Source organism: Syngnathus scovelli, chromosome 7 (genome assembly GCF_024217435.2).
Source record: "Syngnathus scovelli strain Florida chromosome 7, RoL_Ssco_1.2, whole genome shotgun sequence".
NCBI lineage: Eukaryota > Metazoa > Chordata > Actinopteri > Syngnathiformes > Syngnathidae > Syngnathus > Syngnathus scovelli.
Window position 1 is genome coordinate 303,842 of NC_090853.1, and position 20,835 is coordinate 324,676.

The 20,835-nt window shown below is 56.8% G+C and overlaps 2 protein-coding genes across 6 annotated transcripts; both read right to left on the reverse strand.

The window, feature by feature from the left end:
- Nucleotides 1-315: 315 nt before the first annotated feature.
- On the reverse strand, nt 316-14,894 carry plekhg2 (pleckstrin homology domain containing, family G (with RhoGef domain) member 2). Of its 5 annotated transcripts, XM_068651479.1 has the most exons (20): nt 12,379-12,396; nt 12,215-12,287; nt 10,936-11,053; nt 8,926-9,002; nt 8,224-8,654; nt 7,168-7,268; nt 4,929-4,995; nt 4,330-4,376; nt 3,431-3,581; nt 3,026-3,157; nt 2,774-2,956; nt 2,581-2,673; nt 2,247-2,333; nt 1,834-1,867; nt 1,610-1,699; nt 1,433-1,534; nt 962-1,203; nt 755-862; nt 568-687; nt 316-499 (listed from the first exon to the last, which is right to left on the reverse strand). In XM_068651479.1, exons 4-17 carry the CDS (start codon nt 8,975-8,977, stop codon nt 1,031-1,033), a joined length of 1,743 nt encoding a protein of 580 aa, XP_068507580.1. In that variant the 5' UTR covers nt 8,978-9,002; nt 10,936-11,053; nt 12,215-12,287; nt 12,379-12,396; the 3' UTR covers nt 316-499; nt 568-687; nt 755-862; nt 962-1,030. The 5 variants fall into 5 exon arrangements, with proteins under 5 accessions (XP_068507580.1, XP_068507581.1, XP_049581968.1 ...); XM_068651480.1 differs by having other exon boundaries at nt 8,926-9,128; nt 12,215-12,420; XM_049726011.2 differs by lacking the exons at nt 10,936-11,053; nt 12,215-12,287; nt 12,379-12,396 and adding an exon at nt 10,075-10,299 and having other exon boundaries at nt 8,926-9,128.
- Nucleotides 14,895-15,041: 147 nt separating this feature from the next.
- Nucleotides 15,042-20,780, reverse strand: shkbp1 (SH3KBP1 binding protein 1). The gene is made up of 17 exons (XM_049725978.2): nt 20,582-20,780; nt 20,080-20,133; nt 19,634-19,679; nt 19,433-19,565; nt 19,272-19,352; nt 19,020-19,187; nt 18,838-18,928; nt 18,544-18,734; nt 18,361-18,476; nt 18,194-18,281; nt 17,817-17,933; nt 17,391-17,561; nt 17,173-17,328; nt 16,979-17,075; nt 16,585-16,769; nt 16,416-16,518; nt 15,042-16,302 (listed from the first exon to the last, which is right to left on the reverse strand). Exons 1-17 carry the CDS (start codon nt 20,653-20,655, stop codon nt 15,552-15,554), a joined length of 2,622 nt encoding a protein of 873 aa, XP_049581935.1. The 5' UTR covers nt 20,656-20,780; the 3' UTR covers nt 15,042-15,551.
- Nucleotides 20,781-20,835: the final 55 nt, after the last annotated feature.

Genomic DNA, 20,835 nt, shown 5'->3' on the forward strand with positions numbered 1-20,835 from the left:
ACGTCTGGTCTTCTTCCTCTCCGGCATCTTCCTCCTCTTGTAGCTCCGCCGCTGCCTCGTAATAACTTTTGATTTTTTCAATGATCCTCTTGTCACGCTCGGCGCCCGCTTTGGGCTCTGCGCTGGGGCCGTCGTCCGGACGGCCGGAGGAATGGCCCGCCTCCTCCCGACCACGCGTCTGGCCCTGCTCCAGGATGGAGACGCCGGGAGGACTTTCTGTTTTGTGTGGCTCGCCTTCCGATGTTTTGTCGACGTCAGCGTTTGCTTCGAATTCTTCCGCTGAACGCGGCAGCCCGTTTTGCGGCCTCTCCCTCATTTGGACCTCACTCCCATTTGGAGCGCCGGCGTTCTCGGCGCTCTCGGCGCTCTCGGCGCGCTGCTCTTGGGCGTTCTGGCAAGTTTCCGCTTCCTCCCGGAGCGCCGGCGGGGGCAGCGGGCAGGTGAAGTCGCTTTGGTGAGCTGGCGGCGACTCGGCCCTCGGCTGATCCGGGGGCACCTCCTGAGAAGAACGCAAAGGCCGTTCGTTGAGCTCCGCGCCGACTCGTGTCAAGCACGAGGTGGGCTCACCGCAGAAAGCAGTCCCTCCCTCGCTCGGCTTTGGTTGATCAACTCCAGGATCTCCTCTGTGATGGACAGAGTGGGGGGAGCGCAGAGCGCTACCAGATCCTCCTCCTCCTCCTCCTCCTCCTAGTCAAGATGAGAGTTCAGGCGTGTGTCAATGACAGTCAGACTTGAGTTCCGACATGAGGCTCACCTCCCGCTCCTGCCGGCAGAGGACAGAGGAGTCTGGCGTGCCGCCGCTTCCCGCCGCCGCCGAGCTTAAACCGTGGGCCCGCTTCAGCTCACCCTCGCTGTCGGCTCGCTGGGAAAGACGGACGGACGGACGGACGGACAAGGCCGGTCACTACATGCGTGGGCTGACGGGCACCAGATTGAACAAACTAAGGGGACGTTGTCTCACCTTCGGGCCTGCCGGGAGACGTCGCGTGAGGATGACGGGTTTTCGATGCGGAGCGGAAAAGAATGTTAGCTAGCGCAACACCGCGGCTAACCCAGAGCGAGAGCCGCCCGGCTCGGGGCCAGCTTTGGCCAATGTGCACCCATTGAAAAGCCACTTGGCAAAAAGTGGCACCTTTGCATTCACCCGATTAGGAATTTGCTCACCGTGAGGATGAAATGCCGCTCGGATGTCCTTGGCTGGAGCTGGAAGACAACAACGTTTGCTTGACTTTTTGTGACCTGGAAGATCTGGTGACATTGTCAAAGAGCTTGTTTCCTTCAAAGTGGACTTTGATGCCTGCCGAGCGAGCCTCTTTAACATGTATGTACTTTTCAGAAAGGACTTTTGATCTCCGGCTTAACATGGTCACGCACGGTGAAATGTGGAGAGAGAAACGTGGACGTCTCCAATCTGCTCTTTGGGCGTACCTACCGGACTGTCTCCTGGTGCGTCTGTAGGGCAGATTTGCCTCCAGTAGCAGCGGCAAACTCTTCCTGCTTTTTTCAGGCGTCAGGGCGAGCATGGCGGGTGGTTCTGCAAGGTCACGCAAAACATCCACGCAATTGACTTCTCTTTCTGGAAACGGACGAGCCAGTGCAGGTTCCGGACCTGAGCGCCGTCGTCCTCTGTGATAAGCGTCGTGCGGTCGCGGAGAAGCCCAAGGGAGCTTTGTGGGGCGCTCGTGCTCAAAGTGCTGGGCTGCTGACAGACAAGGTGCAACGCTTTCAGGGTCGGTTGGACGCAAAGGATTTTGCAGTAACCGCTGAAGGCTCGCCAGCCGTTCGGACGTCTAGCGCGCGCGCGTGTGTGTGTGTGTGTGTGTGTTCACTCACACTGACACAAGTCGTCTCCGAGGACCTGCCTGGCCTGCAAAGCACAACAATTGCAATGCGTCAATGGCAAATTGGGGGTAAAGACGAGCGAGAGCGTCTGGATCTTCAAAGACATTTTCACATTCTTTCTTTTGATTTCTTTCATGCTTCTCTTTCTCGAGAGAGAGAGAGGGGCGGCTGTTAAAGCCGAAGTTCAGTCCAGACGAGACGGGACGAGCATGCGTGCCTACTTGGGCCACGTCTACACTGGCGTCTTTTTTTTCTCTTTTCCTGGCTTGCTCACAACAGGAGGGTGTAACTACAATAATGACCAGAAGGGGGCAGCGGAAGCCAGCACAAAACTACTCGTGCGCCCGAGCCCGCCATCCTTTTTGCCAACCGACGGACGCGCTCGTTCTTTCTCGCCAGCCAACCTTGTGCGGAAGAGAAGCTGGATGATTTTCGATGATGAGTTTGTTGAGGTAGTGAACCCACAGCCTCTTCTCCTCCATGTTCTTGGTCTGCAGTCAACAATGAACAAACACAATGAGGACAAGAGCAGCCAGCAACACGCGTTGAAGCAAGGAAGGAAGCAAGGAAGGAAGGAAGGAAGGAAGGAAGCAGCTCCAAAAGAGTCCAAAACTTTGCCCAGCGCACACGCGTACACACACGCTTTGGGGTCTGCTTTGAGCCCGACGTGCAGCAAAAGTACGCGCTGGCTCATTTTGGGCAAAGTTTAGAGATGCCTCGCTACTTGAAATGAATCACCTGGACAACATGCTGCTGTTTTGGAATCATCAGGTCGGACACTCGGAAACACAGCGGGTCCTTCAGAGTGTCTGCCAGCTGGAGGTTGCAGCACTGGGCAAAAAAGGCAAGTCACAAACTCAAGTGGTGGCGGCAGGGGCCCAAGAGAGGGAATTGCCGCTCGCTCGCTCGCTCGCTCTTTGGCACCACTCACAAAGATGTGCGTGCTGTACACAAAGCGCTCGGCACGCTTCTTGGCGATCAGCAGCATCTTGTCAAACAGGAAGAAGGCGCGCTCCTTCTTCACCCGCTGGACCTTGAAGGAACCTTCCAGAACCAGCTCGCCAAAGCCACTCAGGTCGGGACCGCTCCAGTTCACCAGCAGCGACTCGATTTCCTGGGGACACGCGCTGGCTCTGTGGGCTGGAGTCGCCCAAAAAGCCCCCCCCCCCCCTTCCATACGCACCTGCAAGCGGACGGCGTGCTCCTGCTTCCTCTTCATGTCGTTGATGTACCAAGCCACCGCCGTCATAGTGATGATGGCATCCTCCACCACCTCGTAGCCCGGGTCGCTCTTGTCCAAATGCTTGGAGAGTTCCTGGGAGCGCGACAAACGTCAGCAAACCAAACGTACCGGTCGTTTGGGCCTAACTGCGCAACGGGACGCTCCGGTGCAAATGGGAGGGAGGGAGGGAGGGAGGCGGGAAAGGTGCATTTGCTCTTTGCTGTGCAATTGCACATCTACGGCAGTAGGTGGCAGTGCAGCTCGCATTCATTTCTTTTCAGGCAGTCTTGTCAAAAAGCCGTCCCCTTTGTTCTAAGGTGGCCGACATTCGGCGTCACCCGCCGAGGGGGAAGTCCCGCGAGTTACCTGCAGGAGGAGGTGATACTTGAGGATGCGCTGCACGGGTTTCAGGAGGTACGTCTCCAGCGGCAGCGAGTGCTTGAGGGTGGCGCGTCGCTCGTGGAAGAAGCGGACCAGGCTTTCGTTCTTCATGCACTCCCTCAGAACGGACACTGAGCTGCAAATGGAAGAAGCCCCCACAAATAGTTGCGCTTTCTCAAGAAGAATGAATTTTGGCTATGAAGAACAACAGCCGAAGCACTCAGCTTTGGATTTATGACCCCACCGCCCCCCCCCCCCCCCCCCCAAACCCACAAAAGAAAAAAAAAAACCAGCCCCAAACATTAGTTCTTCTCGGCTCCAGTTGACAAGGAAGTCAAGCAGGCTTGAAATGCTGCCCGGATTTTTTTTTTTTTTTTTTGCTTTTGCCTCTGCTTTGGATCACCAAAAGCATCTGACCTACTTTCTGGTTTGTTTTTTTCCTTAACTGAGGCAGGAAGCAAAGAAGCGACCAAGGCGCCTGTGTGTGTGCGCGTGCGCGTGTGCGTGTGCGCAGCACACAACTAAGACTGTGTTCCTTGAAAGAGGACAAAGGAGATTTTTGGGCAAGGCGTCGGCAGACGGCTGGCTGAATGCCAGAGCCAAGCGCAAAAGGACATGACTTGAAATGCAAGCACAACACCTTCAGACAATCCTGATCAGCTCACACATTTCACAAGCAATCCCGGACGGACTAAGGCAAGGTGTGAAGGGTTACATGAAGAAGGGATGACAAAGGGATGACGTTGCAGCCGACAGCGCGGCGGTGGCGGCGGCTTCAGCAACGTCATTGGAAAAATGGATGGAGCATGACGTGGACCTGCTGGCCGTTTGCCAGACTACGCAAGCCACACACGCACATACACACACACGGACGATGTACTCACTTGGGGTAGTTCATGCAGTACAGCGTGTAGATGTCAAAGGCTTCACTCTGTGAAGACAAAATTGGGTCAGCAAGATATGCTCTTGACTTCACGTCTATCTCTCTTTGACATTATGGTAGCACCGCCACATACACTCAATGCAAGCAAAGACTTTTTACAGGGTGTTGGTCTGATCCTCAGCAGTGGAAGTTCAACAAAGTGACGTGTGTGTGTGTGTGTGTGTGTGTGTGTGTGTGTGTGCGCGTGAGCGAGCGAGTGAGTGAATGACCTGCTGGTTGTGACCTGCTTCCTGTTGCACACGCATGCACGCATGCACTCAGGCAGGCAGGCAGGCAGGCAGGCGGGCGGGCAGGCGGGCGGGCGGGCGGGCAGGCGGGCAGGCGGGCGGGCAGGCGGGCGGGCGGGCAGGCAGGCAGGCAGGCAGGCAGGCAGGCAGGCAGGCAGCCAGGCAGGCAGCCACGCAAGCAGCCACGCATGCAGGCAGGCAGCGGGCGGGCGGGCGGGCAGGCGGGCAGGCAGGCAGGCAGGCAGCCACGCAGGCAGGCAGGCAGCCACGCAGGCAGGAAGGCAGGCAGGCACACGGGGCACCTGCTTCTCACCCTTTCCACAAAGCAGTCGGCGATGGCGGCGGCATGCCGGCTTCTCTCCAAATCCTCCAGCAGTTCACTGCGGAGAGAGACAGATGCCAGACCAGGTGAGAAGATAGCCCGGCCTCGTCACACTGGCGAGGTGCCGCCGTTGTTAGTCACCGACCCAAACTCGATGTTTGTTAGTTTTGTTTACACATGGCTTGGGTTCTTTTTGGTGGGTGGGTCAACTCATGCACAGCAAGTTGAAGGTGGGGCGCTGAACCTTCCTCCCAAATCAGATAGGCAGCGAGCGAGTCGCTCGGACTCCCTGCACTCAGACTTGAGCAGATGTTGTCATGGAAACGTGACCATGTCATTCACGTGAGGCGAGCCATGAGGCGAGCCATGAGGCGAGCCACGAGGCTCGCGCGCCTCATTCTCCCCCTTTTGCCCCTTGCGCTCCCTCTTCTGGCGCCAGAATACATTTTCAGGGGGAGGGTGGACGCCGGGACGGTGGAAAGGTCTGGCTCACGCTGTGGAGCGGAGCCAGCCAAAGGCAAGTTTTGGAGAAGCAAATCACATAACACCACACCAGACCAGACAAAAAGAAAGCAAAACGGAAGCTGAGACAAAATCTCTTTGAACTCCGGCACACCGAGTCAAAAAGAACGTCAACGTTCACAATGTGCAGCAAAGCTTACACAACACTTGACTGTGTGCGCGCGCGCGCGCGTGCGTGCGTGCGCGCGTGCGTGCGTGCGTGCCGCCACCTTCCTCCACGCCGTCGCCAGCGAGAAAATGATGGGACGCAAGTTTATCATTTACGTGACTAAAAGAAGACAAATTGCAACCTTGGAGAAATGAAAATGGCTGCCGGCACTCGCTTAAGTATACAGTGTGTGTGCGTATGGGGAGGGGGGGGGGGGGGGGGCAGGGGGCATCATGCTGCTCCAAGTTCCTGCCGCAACGCTACGTGTCCACATCAAGTCAACGTGAAGCGAGGCGAGGCGAGTTGCGGGCGCAGCACCGCAATATAGAGAAGAAAACAAAGGAAAGCATCTCATGAACACAATCAGAGAGCATGGAAACAAAAGCAAGTTACGGGATGACCGAGCATGCTCAAAACATTCCTTCAGCTCAAATTACGTTGGACGCGCACGCGCAGCCGCTGCATGCTTTTGGCCGTCCCGCATCTGGCAGTGTGTGTGTGTGTGTGTGTGTGTGTGCATGCGCAATGTGGAAGGAAAGCAAGAAATGAGGTCAAACTGTTTCCTGAGCAGGAAGCCAAAGTGAGGTGTGTGTTGGGGCTGGGGTTCTACTCGTTAGCTGGTGGCTTGTACAGTGCTCTCATCAATTCATTAAGTTGAACTTCATTACACAGCTGTGAGCGAGCGAGTGAGCGCATGCGCGCGTACACACACACATTCTCCTTTGCTGGCTCATACAAAAACTTCCCATGAGAACGCAGAGGCAGGAAGTCTGGAAGGAATGAAAACTTTGTGTGTGTGTGTTTGGCCTCACACATGCGTGCTTTTGTCTGTGTGTGATTTATGGGAGACTGTGTGTGTGTGTGTGTGTTTGCTAGCACTGAGCGTAAAAAGAGAATTCTCAGCAATTGACATTTTCAGGAGGAAATTCAGCGTGGCTGCATTTTGAACAAACAAGAAGATGCTGCTGCTGAAAGCAGCTACTTGCTTTCCTTTCCTTTCCTTTCCTTTCCTTTCCTTTCCTTTCCTTTCCTTTCCTTTTTTTACGACGGGAACTTTGGGTCCCGGCGGGAGCGGAACCTGAAGAAAAGCCGCCGGCGCCAGCTTGGCCGCGCTCCTGCCTGCCTTTCCATCTTATCTGCTGTCAGCGCCAAAGCGTTGCCACAAGACGTTTTTTCCACCATCTTGTCCAACGTCAGAAGCAAAAACTCGCCGTGACCTTCTTCTCCTTTCAACACGTTTGCACATTTTTCGCTTGGGGGGGGAACATCTGCGCCGCCGCCGCAGCGCTTCTGCTCCGTCATCTCAGAACGATATGCAGCAGCTCGAGCGGAACCGGCCCACTGCAAACCGGGCCTCTAACTGGACTGACAAAACATGACGCACGCACGCACGCACGCACGCACGCACGCACGCACTTTTAAGCATTCCAATGAGCTCCTCCCATTTTGGGCCGGCCGAGCATTCAATCGCACACAGCGTCAACGCGAGGCCGCTTTGCACCCATGTGGGACCAACTTATGGCCATCAGTGAGGACCGTTCCTCGGCGCCGCCGGCTTACCTGTTGAACTCGTAGATGTCCTCGATGTTGCAGAACAGACCGCTGACCTGCTCCGGCTTGACGGGAAGCGCGGCGCAGTCGATGATGCAGCCCAGGTAGTCCTACGCGCAACAAAACCAGCGGATCAGGAGGAGGCCCAATGCGCTCGCTGCGCGGCGCTCACTTTATTAGGTCAATTTGGAGCCGAGTCCGAGCCAAGTTGCGGCCCGAAGGTGACAGCGGACGCCTGAGGTCACGTGACCCCGGCTCGCACGCACACGCTGATGTGAGCCGTGTTCACTCTGCGCCTCGTTGTCATTTTCTTCCCTCTGACCCTCACTCACGCTGAGCTCAGCCGGCTTGGCCACGATCCTCACGCGTTGTTTCATACTTTGGCGCGCCATCATCTTTGCCCCCCCCCGGCCGCTCGTCTCGTGTCACGTCCGCACGAGACTCGGCAAATCCGATGACTTCACTGAGACTGTTACCGGAAAAGCGGAGGAACCGAGAGGATCCGCTTCAAACGCCTGACACACACACACACACCATTGCCGCCACTTTGGGGGACTGCCGCAAACTCACTCACTCACTCACTCACTCACTCACTCACTCACTCACTCACTCACTCACTCACTCACTCACTCACTCACTCACTCACTCACTCACTCACTCACACACACACGCTCAAGGGCTTACTATGGCAGTTGATTCAAATTCCCAGCGAGCGTGACATCATGTAGCTTCAATCAAATCCAGATTTCAAGCAGACCACAAAAAGGGGGGCGGGGGGGCATGCGCACACCAGCGCACAATCAGGTTTTGAGGAATTTGGGCTTTCTTATCAGAAGACTTTGAGCATTATTAAAGCAGGTTGTGTGTGTGTGTTGGTATGTTCCAAGGTTTTTTTTGATGATTTGCATCCTGTCTGCTTCCAATTTGGCTAACGTGACGAGCGTGAAGCGCCATCGACGCTGGTGGCCACAACGCAAACAACCCTTTGAACTCTTGTGCTCTCTCCCAAACGACTCCGAGCACGGAGCCCAAATGTTCATTTGGTCGGTCGGGCCCTTGTCTCACCTCCACGATGCTCTTGAGGTCCCTGACGTAGGCTTGCTCCGTCTCCACGATCTCCATGACAACCCTCTCCAGCCGGGACAGTGGCCTGGGCACGGCGGCGCCCGCCACCAACGGGGTGAGGTGCAGGCTGATGTCGGAGCCGTTCCTCTCAGGCGGCGGCGAGGCGGCGGCGGCGGCGGCACCGTCGGCCTTGTAGGCCGGCACGGCGCCGTAAGGGAGCGACGAGGACGACGAGGAGGACGAGGACGAGGCGTCCTGCAGCGATACGGAGGAGGCGGACGACGACAGCGAGAGCGAGGCCGGCCGCTCGCAGTCGGAGCAGACGCTGTTGACCGACGTGCAGGAGGAGGAGGAGGCGCCCCGCTCGCCCGACGACATCATCCTGCCCATCATCCCGCTCAGCGACGACGCCGACGACGGCCGCTTGGCACCTGCGTGACATTTGCGTGTGCCCCCCCCACCGCAACAATGAACAATCAAAAAAAATCACGGCCTGAGCGAATTCAAAATACGCTCCCAAGTTCAATCGGATCCACACGGACGGACAGACCGACGGAATGACCAAATAAATGCCAGAGAGCGAATGGCAAATGGGCCCGCGATGGACGGACAGACGGACGGACGGACGGACGGACGGACGGAGGGACCGCTCCGGAGGCCAAGCAAAGCAACAGAGAGCGATCGGGGTGGAAAGGCGCTCACCTGTGCCGCCGCCGGATGATCTGGAGCTCCCGCGACGCCAACCCTCAGGCATAATGTGATGATGAACGGGAAGCAACCTGAAGCAACGACACAGGCGCAGGGTGGGGCTTAGGCCGGCGCCGCTTGGTGCGATCGTGTGCACGTGGACCTCCTGCCAGGCCACTGACGCTGGCACGGGTCGACCCCATCTGCACTCGTCCGCTCTGGTGACAGCAGCCAAATCAAAGTCGCTCTTCTGAGCAGATTTTCCGTCGCTTGTGATCGGCTGAGCCCCCGACAGAACACGCGCGCCAAAAGCAGCGCTTGCCCACAAGGTGCCAGCAACAATAACAACAATCTCAGCCCAAAATGGTCTCCCAGAAGTGCACAGGTACCATCAATAAACCTTTTGGATAACAAAAGAGCGGGGGAAAAAGAAAGACAAAATGGTTTCCAGATCTGCCATTAGAAGATCTGTACGGATCGGGGGGTGGGGGGGAGCAAACGCAGTAAGCGCTCAGCTCGGCCCGGCTCGGCTCGGCTCGGCTCGGCTCCCCGCATGCAAGCACTGTGCAAGAGCACTGCAAATGCAACCCAGCCGACCTTAGGCTGGGTCTTGATGGACAGTCCGTTAGAAAACTTTGATCACATGACTCGGAAGATCACAACGTGTCTCAAGCTCGCTGGAGCCAGCCGGCCGGCCGGCCAGCCGGCCAGCCGGCCGGCCAGCCGGCCGGCCGGCCGGCCAGCCTGGCCGGCCGGCCAACCAGCCAGCCGGCCTGCCAGCCAGCCAGCCAGCCAGCCAGCCAGCCACGCAAGAGCAGCAACACAGCACTGCTGTTGGCCTGCTGCTTCCATTGTGCCCAAAACAACACCACGACATACATACGTACACGCACTTGCTTGCTCGCTCGCATGCTAAAGTCGCAAACGCTTACAAATATCTGATACGTTAACTTTCCTCCTCATCATCCGTGGCCCGAAATGGTGGCGAGTGACCTGCTCGCATCCTCGCTGCCGCCCCCTGCAGGCCAACCGCAGCCACGTCTGGTCGCCAACAAACGGCAGGCGGGCGGGCGGCCTCACCAAAGTTTGCGCCAGGAAAGGAGCGCACCGAGGCCGTGACCGCAGTGCGGCTTCATGCGCTTGCGGCTGCATCGGGAGCCTCACCTGCCTTCCGGACGACGCTTCCCGGCCTCCGCAACCTTCCCACCTCCGCACACGATTTAATGGCCCTCACAGGCGTCAACGCTCAAAAAACAACCAAAAGCCTCCACGGCACGCGACGTCATATCGCCCCAAGTCGCTGGCTGCCCCGGGAACTCCGCGCGGGCGCCCTGCACGGCGGCTCAGATCCGCTCTGACTGAGTGAGCCGGGGGCGAGAAGGGAGGGGAGGGAGGGACGGAGGGAGGGACGGAGGGAGGGAGGGGGGAGTAAGGGAGGAAGAGTCTGAGCGGCAGAGAGAGCGAGAGAGAGAGAGAGAGAGAGAAACGCCAGCTGCTCGCAAGCAAAGGAAAAGTCATGAGCAGCTGCGCAAAAAGGCAAGCAGGAATGTTTCTCATCTTTGGAGATTTGCTGACATCTTCGCCGTAAATGGCGCCGTGTCTCGCCTTTGAGCTGACTCACAACACAAAGCAGACACACACACACACACACACACAAAACCTTGCTCCCAAGTGTCTGACTGACAAAACATGGGCCGACTTTGGGGATGCGCGAGTGTGTGTACACTCTCCACACACACACACACACACACACACACACAAACACATGACTCCCATTGACAGAAAACGGTGCACTTAAGTGTCTGACAAACATTAGTTGAAGAAAAAACCCCCTACTGACTGTGTGTGGAATCTTGCATGTTACACAGACAAGACAAAAGGTACAGGCATTTGTGTTATCCCTTGTAACGAGCCTCACTAAAGCACTGCATTCCATATCATCCAAAATACGCTCGGGCCAGCTCCCGGGTTGATCGCCAACAAAGCCGGACGGTCGTCAAGGCGACTGACGACAAGATGGCTCACCTTACGAGGAGACAGCGTCGTCGTGACGACAGACGGCCATGACGGAGTCGGCGTCGTCATCAGCTGAGTCGGCATTTTTGATTCATCCGCCGCAGCTGCGGCTTGAATTCTTCCCCCACTGAAGAACACAAAAAGACATTTTAGCTCCATCACTCAACATATGTAAACGTTAGGTGACCATAACATTGTGGTGTGTTACAGCACCGCAAAAGAAAATCAGAGAAGGATGAGAATTTTTTGGAGGATAGTCACAATTTGACGAGATTAGCTGTATTTTTCAAGTTGCCCCCCAAAAAATCTTGGAAGCATAATAATGCCATAGAATCTCTTCTCTTTTTTGGGGGGGGAGAAAGAAGGCATTAGACAGAAAACAAGTGAACTCTTTGCCACAAGTCCTTCAGACTTTGGCTGACACACACGTTGGTCCACCCAAAGTCATGTTGATCACTCAAATGGGCTCAGGCAACTTTTTCAACATGCATGCAAATGCACAAATTCTTTCAAATGCTTTCATTCCCAGCTTTAAAGCGGACAAACAAAGTATCCAAAGATGTGCAGGCAACACACACACACACACACACACACACACACACACACACACACACACACACACACACACACACACACACACACACACACACACACACACACACACACACACACGCAAAGGGAAGCTAGGCTAAGCTAAAGTGCTGAGCCGGCACTTTTCGTGTGTTATTTCAAGTCAGTCGCCCGACTTTCCTGCTACCATTTCCCCGAACGCAATCGCCCTGCACCTCTTTGCAGGGGTCAAAGGTCAGGGGGCAACAAAAGGACAACGCGACCAGGGAAGTGAAAGGAACTGCGGACGGATGCGGTGGTCAACATTTCACATTTCCACCAAAAGCGTCAACGGCGCCAGGCTTCGTCTCGTTAGCTTGCGTTGAGAATTGAAAAGGAGGCGCAGACGTCAGAGCGGGCCTGTGAAAACGTGACGCTGGCTCAAATTGGGCGTGCGTGTGCGCGTGCGTGCCTATTTTGCACTCGTTCCCACGACACCAAATGACCCGCCGGCCCGGCCCGGCCCGGCCTGGCACAGCCCGACTTCCTCTCTTGCTCGCTGGCCTAAAAAGGAGAAAATGTCCTCCAACTGTGGGCTGTCTGAATTTCAATTACGATTTCCGACTGAGATTTTTTTTCTTTTTTTCCCCCGTCAAGGCTGCGGATTTAAATCGTACATAAAGTGATGGCACTTTATGCCTCGTTGTCAAAACATGCAAGCAAGTTTTTCTCCACTTACATGGGCCGCTTGCGTGGCGTGCGTGGCGTGGCGTGGCGTCCAGCGTCACCGTGTGACGTCGGCTGAATGTCACCTGCTCGTGGGTGAATGATGCGTTCAGGAACGGCTTGCAAATGTACTGCACGCCATGGAGTCCCAATAAGCAGGTATGCTTGCTTACTCACCCAAAGTGGTTGGGGCGGGGCGGGTGTTATGATGACTTCATTCCAAAGCTTCTGCTTGCTCGTTAATAAAGGACCCCCCCCGCCCCCACAACAACCACAACAGTAGCTTAATACTCTATTTTCGGTATCAACATAAGGTGACTGCACTGCTCTCTTTTGGTTAGTTTGCGCAACTTCAAGTTGGCGTTGGACCCAAAGTTGTCCGCTAGAGGGCACAATAAATAGGCGAAGGGATTGGGACGCGGATCTTCCAAGAATCCATCAATCAGAGTCTTTCATTCAGGACGATTATTGACATTTGGGATGATCGACAAACGAGCTGAGTTTTTTGGTTTTAAGTATGAAATGCTTTTATTTTTGCTCTTTCTCCGTTGCGCATGTGATCCTTCACCTCCTCTCCTCTCCTCTCCTCTCCTCTCCTCTCCTCTCCTCTCCTCTCCTCTCCTCTCCTCTCCTCTCCTCTCCTCTCCTCTCCTCTGGTTTTCTGTCATACCCCGCCATCTCCTGGCTGGCGCGTTTCCTCACAGGCTCTCACGTTCCTCCCATCCATCGTATGTCCACAGTTCGGCCGAGGCCGCTTTGCTTCTTCTCAGCTCAGTCTCCTCCGCTCTCATCGGCACGCCTGAGATGTTTCCTGACCTCCTCGGGTCCTAAATGTTGCTGAGGCTGGGCGCGGCGGTGAGGGAGACGCTCCCGTCCCCTCTGGACAGCTTGGCCAGCAAAGACTCTCGAAACTTGTGGCACATGAGGAAGTAGATGACGGGATCCAGGCAGACGTTGACGGCGGACAGGAAGAGCGTGGCCTCCTTGGCCTGGAAGAGCAGGAGGCGCGAGGCTGGGCTGAACCCGGACGCCGGCATCTGGCTGAGGGTGTAGGGCACGCGGCAGACGTGGTAGGGCACGAAGCAGATGAAGAAGACGGCCAGGATGCAGAAGATGCTACGGTTGGACTTGCGCCGCACGTCGTCGCCGCGGCGGCCACTGCCGCCGCCCTGGGGGCGGGATGAGCGGTAGATGCGGCGGGTGATGGAGGAGTAACAGAAGGCCAGAACCAGCAGAGTGAGCCAGAAGAGGCCCACGCTGAAGAAGGTGGACACGCGGTGCCACTGCACCCCCAGCGGGCTCTTCAGCCTCATGCAGTGGCGAGACGTCTCCTGGTCGGCCGGCCGGCCGGTCAGCACGGCGTTGGGCAGCACGCACAGGATGAGGAGGCTCCAAGCCAGCAGCGCCAGGAGCCGGGCCGCGCCCACCCTCTGAAGGAAGTGGGCCGAGGCGGAGGCGCCCGAGCGGCGCACCACCTTGACGTAGCGCTCCAGGCTGATGAGGCCCATGAAGAGAATGCCCACGTACATGGACGAGTAGAAGAGCACCGAGGTGTAGCGGCACAGAACCACGTGGAGGCGCCAGCCGCCCAGCCCCAGCTGCGCCGCCACCCGGAAGGGGAAGGTGGCCAGCATCAGGAGGTCGGCCACCGCCATGTTCTTCAGGTACACCACCAGGGCCGAGTCGCTGGGCACCCGGAAGAAGATCCAGGCGGCCGCGCCGTTGAGCGGCACGCCCGCCGCGCAGAGGAGCAGGTAGAGCCAGGGCAGCACCCCATGCGTCAGCACGCCGCTGGCGTCCGATTGGTTGACGGTCAGCTGTGTGGCGTTGACGGGATCCATCCCTGCGAAGGTCAAAGGCAGCCTTCAGCATTGCGCTCCTTCTCAAGCATCATTCGCACTGGAAAATGGCCCATCTTTTGGAAATCAAGAATTCACTTCTCCCAACCAACGCAAAGTAGCCTGCAGGTCGTTTGTCTGATCAAAGCTGTTTGACACGCTCTACTCACGCGAGTCTTTTCCCAGTGGTCGCGTCGCGGCGTGTCTCGTCTCGTCTCGTCTCGGCTGTGTCTCGTCCTCACGCTGGCCGGCCGGCCCGCCCGTGCTCTCTGCTCTTTGTCCCTCGCGCGAGTGGAGGTGCTTTCCCAGCCTGAACGAGAACTTTGGAACAATGCGGCGCAATGCCTGCACGGGGGCACGCCGGCCTGCTTTGAAGTCCTTCCGTGCGGAGGAGATAAGAGGAAGCGCTCCTCTCAGAGCGAGCCGGCCGGCCACGCCACGCCGCGCCGCGCCACTTTGCGGGAGAATGGCAGGAAGAGCGCGGAGCAAAGGCCGAGCGCTCGGCATCTCTCCTGAAACAACAGGCCGAGCGCCGGGCACGTCTCCTGAAACAACAGGCGAGCGACTCCTCGGCCGACTATTTGTTTGTACAACGAAATGTCTTTGATGCATGCGTGCTGTCCGAGGGAAGAGCATCCACTGCACCTAACTAAGCTTTCTTCTGTCTTCCTTGCTCTTTGACAATCAAATGTCAATTTGCTACAACCCAACTCTTTTGGCTGACTTGAGTTGCGCTTTGGAGCCCGTTTCCTTGTTGTTAGTCAAAGAACAAACGCGGCCAACCCTATTGCGAAGGCCGGCCCGACCCACCGACCGACCCACCGACCACCGCTGGCTTGAACCCAAAGCTTTCCGCTTTGGGCCTTGAAATCAAACCTTAGTTTCCCCACAACAATTCGATCCATTTCTGATTTGAATCGATTTGTGTCATGTGATTTGGTTTTCAAACCAAATGTTGCTTGATTTTGGCCAATACATTTTTTAAAAAAAAAACATGCTTGCCTGACTTCCGGGATTCCTTTTATTTGATTTTTTTAATGAATGACTTCATTTTCTTATTACAAACCACAGAAGAAAAAAAATGATGCTATTAACAAAATGTCGTAATGATAAACAAGTGACAAATAGAACAGACGTTAATGTTATTTGGGCACTTGAAGATAGCAAACCTAAACATTGATTCCCGCTCCTGAACGCCACTCTCCAGCGTCCCAACAATAAACACTCGATGCTTCTCATTAGCCTTAAGCGATGCAAGCAGCTGACGGTCGGGCCGCTCCGACAAAAAAAAAAGAAAATCGGATTTGCGTGACAGGCAGCATTGGCGATAGTTTTCTTTTTTTGCTGGCTTGTTGACAGGGTAACCACGGCAACCTGACAGGAAATGGCACCAGTGGCTACTTTCTATCACACGGGATCTGAGAAGATGGTCAAATATTTTGGGCTAAAGGTTATGTGTACGTGTGTGTGCGTGCACCTGCACTTCACTGCTCCTGCTAGTCACAGCGGCTGTCAGAAGCTGGTCTCGTTCATGTGCGGTTTGGGGCAGGTTGCCGGGGCGGCTGTGCCGTTTGGGGAGGCCGCGCCGGGTGGACCTTCGGGTGACGCGGCGACATCCGACGACGGGGAAGCAGCGGGGTTGGTGCCGCGGCGCCCCGAGGAGGGCGTCTGCGAGCGTGTCGGGGAGGTAGCGGCGACGGCCGGGCCGGTGGGGGACGTGGGCGAGGCCGCCCCGCGTGGTGATGGCGCGGGTGACGGCGTTAGGGATGAAGATGCACCGGCGTGGGGGTGGCGCGGGGCCGGCGTCCTGGGGCAAAAGCGGGATTCCAGCTCACCGCACGCAGCCAGACTCCGCCTCGTTCCTTCGGCCCCCCCCGCCGCCTCGGAGCCCTTGGCCAGCTCTTGGCAGCGCTCCACAAAACTGCCCCTGCGTGCCCAGCCGCACTCGCGCTCAAGCGGAGCGCCCCCGCGGGCCCAGCCGCAGTCCGCCGGCGGGCGGGGACGCGGGCTGGAGCCGCGGAGGCGCTGGGGTCCGTAGGAGGGAAAGGCGAAGGCCAGGGAGGGCGGCGCCGGCCCCGAGGGCGGCCCCGAGGACGGGACCGGATCTCGGGAGGACTTGGCCGAGTTGGTGGGGGGCGGACCTTGGCCGGTGTGACTAGTGCAGAGAGAAGAGCCGCCGGCGCCGCCGCCACCTCCTCCTCCTCTTCCTCCAGAAGAGCAAGTTCGATCCGCTCGGAGGCCTTCGCATAAACCTGAAGAGAGGCTGAACATGTGCGCGCACACAAAGTTGCCGCATGGCATGAATGAGACCAGAGAGGGGGGGGCAGCTGACTTGCGTGTCGTGATCAAAATCTGCGTGTGTGTGTGCATGTGCACCTGCACGTGGAGGTTCTGGGTGTGCTGTCCGGAGTTCTGGTGAGAGCAAGGTCACACTGGTCCAAGAGCTCCAGCAGCTCCTCCTCCGTCGGCCCACCCAGCGCTGCAAGGCAACCAGTGAGAGCCGAGCGGGCGGGCTGGCGGGCGGAAGCGCTGCGCCGCGGCTCACCTCGGATGTCCACCTTGCCGGCGATCTCCATGGCGGTGGTGAGGTCCCACATCTGGATGCTTCCGTTGGCGTGGCCGCTGAACAGGTAGCGGCGGGGTCGCGAGCCGATGCGACTGGAGCCCTCGCACTCGTGCACCACAAACGCCGTGATGGAAGTGCCGTCCACTGAGCGCACCTCGCACACCCTGGCGCACACGTGCTCTTTGAAGATGGCGCTCGCATTTTCTCATCTCGTGCAGGAGAAGCAGCTCATCAAGTATTCGGCAACATTCAACAAATGGCTAAATATTTTGGATTTCAATTCATTGAAATTGTTTAACTTTTAAATCCTCCAAAGCTTTGGCATTTCAGGCTAATCTTTCATCTTTGAACAACATTTTTCTGACTAAAGCACCTCTTCCCGTTAGACGAGAGTCTGACGTAGAGTTTGTCGGTGTCCGGGACCACTCTCTGGATGAAGACCTGCTGGTCGTCTCTCTCGCCGTACGGCCCTGACAACGCAGCACCCAAAAATATATATATATAGACATGTCCCCGCTGGCTGGCGCTCCTCGAGCTAGCGGCATGGCATGGCGTGGCGCCGCCAACCTATTTCTGTGCCGGCGCTGCAGCCTCCCTGCCCGTCCACTTCATCCAGGCTGAGGATCTTGAAGGAGGCGAGCGGCGTGGATCCCGGTTGGGTGGAGATCATCCCCCGGAAGCGGGTCACGGTCCAGGTGCGAACGTGGTTGTTGTCGGCGCAAACTGGCGGGCGCGAGCGAGTGAGCGCCACGTTAACGCGCAAGGCGGGAGGCGCCTGAGGTTACCTGAGATGAGGTGCTTCTCAGACAGCATGATCTTGGTGACGGGGCTGCGGTGGACCGAGAATGTCTGGAAGAGCTGCGGGCCCGAGCCCACCGTCTCGGGGTGCTGCACGATCACGCGCACCGCTCCGGAACTGGTCCCGTAGGCGATCTCGATCCAGTTGCCGCTGTCGCCTGACGTGCGGCGCAAATGTCCAGTTAGGGTCCGGCGGAGCATTTTTTTCCCATGACCTGCTCAATGTACTCGCAGCAGCAGCAGCGGCAGCAGCGGCGGCGGCACACTCGTTACGCCGTTACGTGAAAAAGCTCCACAACCGTCCCGATTATTTTGAGTGCATACGAGCGAGTGCGCGGACCTCAATCTGGATATGGGGGGGGGGGGAAAAAACGCTCAAAGGCTCTCCACGCAATGGTCCCGAGTGGCCGTACTGGTTTTGGGTGTGAGGTAAACGCTGACTGCGGTGATGGCATCCTCGGTGGCGTCTCGATAAAGTTCTGTCACCAGTAGGTCGTTGTCCTTCATCCTCAGAGGAAACTTCTGAACATCTAGACATGCCGCAACAGGTGCCATTTGGGGCCAAGACAAAAAAAAAGAAGCGACAAATAGGTGAATGGCATCAACCACTTCAAATCGTTCTCCCAATTATGGGATCTATACAATTCAAATGAAAATACAATCTGACAAAAAGGGGCTTGCGCAAGTGTACACACCCTCTTCTAAGTTGAGAGACTTGTCCGACTTGGACATTAAAAAGGAATGAGCAGACGTTTGCTCGCAAACGCGCTGTGATGCGCGCGCGCCGTACCGATGTAGTAGATGGAGCCGTTGTTGCAGCCCAGGATAAGGAAGGATCCGGCCGTGGTGTAGCTGCTGATGGGAACCACATCCTGGTTCTGCTCGAGTGAGGCGACAAAAGACACGCCACCTTTTCACCTTCAACTCGATAGTCGTGGGCTGGGGGCGGCCGTTCACCTGCCAGTGTTTGGTGACGGCGTTCCACACGCCGACCTTCCCGGTGTGACTGGTGGCGGTCAGCTGGTTACCGACGAAGAAGAGCGCCTCCACCGGCACGCCGAGGCTGAACACGCCTGCAAAACGTCGTCGTCGCCGTCAAGACCGACGCGGCGGCCGGAAGAAGGGACCGGCCATCCTCACCGATCTCGTTGCCGTTGCCGTCCGGGCAGATGGACCAGAGGATGATGTCCGTTCCCGAGGCCACCGCCACCATCTTGTCGTTGTCCCCCAGGGAGCCGCCCATCACCTTGGCGTTGAGCGCCACCCGGTCAATCAGCCAGTCCAGACGAGGAGAGGTGAAGACCTGCTGCCACCCGGTGGACTCCTTCACCCTGGCGCACAAATATGCCCGCGCGTGACAGACAGACATAGGCGTGAGCCAGCGAGCGAGACGGAGCCATGGATCAAAGAACACAACATTCATTGTGTGTGCACCTGTGACAGGCTACAAAGTGAGAGTAGGCCACAGCGATCCAGTTGTGATGGCCGCAGATGATCCGAACCAAGCTGGGATCAGATGACGGACCTGCAGCATACATACAATGTCGCAGGTCAGGTGAATTTGTTGTGCGTGTGTGTGTGTGTGTGCGCGCACGCGAGCGCTTGCTTCCCCCAACCTGCCGACGACGCCCTCTCCTCCGCCCTGGTCAGCATGCCGGAGTTCCCCAGATTGGGCGGCATGGTGTTGCTGCGTCGTACCGGGGCCCTCTGGCCGGGAGCGGGCCGACCCGCCGTCAACTGGGAGCCGGCCACGCTGTGCCGATTGCGCCGCTTGGCCGGGTGCGCTGCCACGCAAACGGGAAGTGAGCGACGGCCCTCGGCGCCCGTCCCGCAGAACGAGAGCGGTCGAGCGAGCCTTTAGAGATTACCCGGCGGAGGCAGATAGCCGTTGAAGAGGACGTTCCCGCAGGAGGAGCGGTCCAACTCGTCGCACAGCTGCAGCTTGCACACTGAACACGCGGCCGCGTCACTGGAGCCCAGCGGGAAGGACGCGCGCAAACCGGCGAGCCGGTTCTCAACAAAGACTCACCGAGAGGCGTGATCCCGTAGAACTCGGCCTCGCGCATGAGCATGTGCACGCCCAAGGAGCGCGGGTGCAGCTCTTTGGTCCGCAGGAAGTTGAGGATGGGCGCAAACAGGGAAGGATCTCTGTCGATGAAGACCTACGGAGGCCAACCGGAGGCGTTCAAATAGGACTCGGAGAAAAGGAAGTCGCCGCGAATCCACTTACGGCTCCGGTTTCGTCCTTCAAGGTGGAGATGCGCCCGCTCAGGAGACTGAAAACAAACCCGCACAGCGTCGTAAGAGCGACTTCCATTCTCGAGCTACGTCAACCTTTGTGAGAAGTTGGAATTGCAAGAAGTGCACACAATGCCACCCATTTTCTGAAGCAATTTATTGGATCCATTATCAGCCAATACATCTGCATTTTTACGATTGTTTTCACGCTTGGAATATTAATATTGTATTGGCCAGTTGTGTTCCTCACCACGACCCGCTGAGGATTCACATATTCTTTTTCAATCAAATGCGGCACTCCAACACACGTCCCATCCATCCGTCCGTCCGTCCGTCCATCCATCCATCCATCCATCCATCCATCCATCCATCCATCCATCCATCCATCCATCCATCCATCCATCTTGTGTGAGCTGGTGCGCTCGCTCGCTTGCTCACCTGGAGAAAAAGGAGTCCGGAACCCACGTGAGCGTCTGGCGGGAAGTGCTGAACCTGCAAAACAAGCACACGCAAGTTATAGTTGCAAAGTGTCTTTTGAAACACCAACTCCTGAGCGTGAGGAAGCACCTCACTCACTCACTCACTCACTCACTCACTCACTCACTCACTCACTCACTCACTCACTCACTCACCAAGCTTTTCCAACGGCCGCAACTCAATCAAGAACATCAATCAGCGGCTCAATTAACGAGCAGAATTCAAAACCGCACAATAGGACGTCAAGTGGTTCGTTCGACTTGAGTGCAGTTCGCGTTTCGTCCTTCTTCTGCTGTTTGCGATTGAAAAAATATCAAATACATACAATACATGCGTGCTGCCGAGTTACAGGCCACAATTTGGGGTACTGCGCGGACGCTGCCATGACGTTAAAAGCATAGCGAATTTAAACCCTCTTGATGCTAAATGCTAGCCACAGTTAGCCCGAATGTTTCTCGCTCACCTTTTCCCGCCCACGTTCAAGTGGATCAGGTCTCCGCTTCTCACAGTGTTCGACATCGTGCCGACACCTTCCATCGACTATTAAAGCAAAAAAACACACTTGGAATCCATGTTTTGGGACGGAGTCACTTTCCGTTCTCTTCTTGTCGTCGAATTTTTTGTTTCCGGACTTGCAATGGGGACGATGACGGGAGAGAAAACCCGAAATGGATTTCTGACTGGTGGGAGAGAAAACCCGGAATGGATTCATGACTG

What these genes read in the sequence shown, in the direction of transcription:
- shkbp1 (XM_049725978.2), bottom strand. Translation starts at nt 20,655, where the DNA reads ATGGAAGGTGTCGGCACGATGTCGAACACTGTGAGAAGCGGAGACCTG. An exon ending in GGAGAGGGCGTCGTCGGCAG is followed by an intron (nt 18,929 to 19,019) that starts GTTGGGGGAAGC and finishes TGTATGCTGCAG; the next exon opens with GTCCGTCATCTGATCCCAGC. An exon ending in CAGCGCCGGCACAGAAATAG is followed by an intron (nt 17,076 to 17,172) that starts GTTGGCGGCGCC and finishes CTGCGTTGTCAG; the next exon opens with GGCCGTACGGCGAGAGAGAC.
- plekhg2 (XM_068651480.1), bottom strand. Translation starts at nt 8,977, where the DNA reads ATGCCTGAGGGTTGGCGTCGCGGGAGCTCCAGATCATCCGGCGGCGGC. An exon ending in ATCATCCGGCGGCGGCACAG is followed by an intron (nt 8,655 to 8,925) that starts GTGAGCGCCTTT and finishes AATGTCACGCAG; the next exon opens with GTGCCAAGCGGCCGTCGTCG. An exon ending in CAGAGGACGACGGCGCTCAG is followed by an intron (nt 1,535 to 1,609) that starts GTCCGGAACCTG and finishes GTGACCTTGCAG; the next exon opens with AACCACCCGCCATGCTCGCC.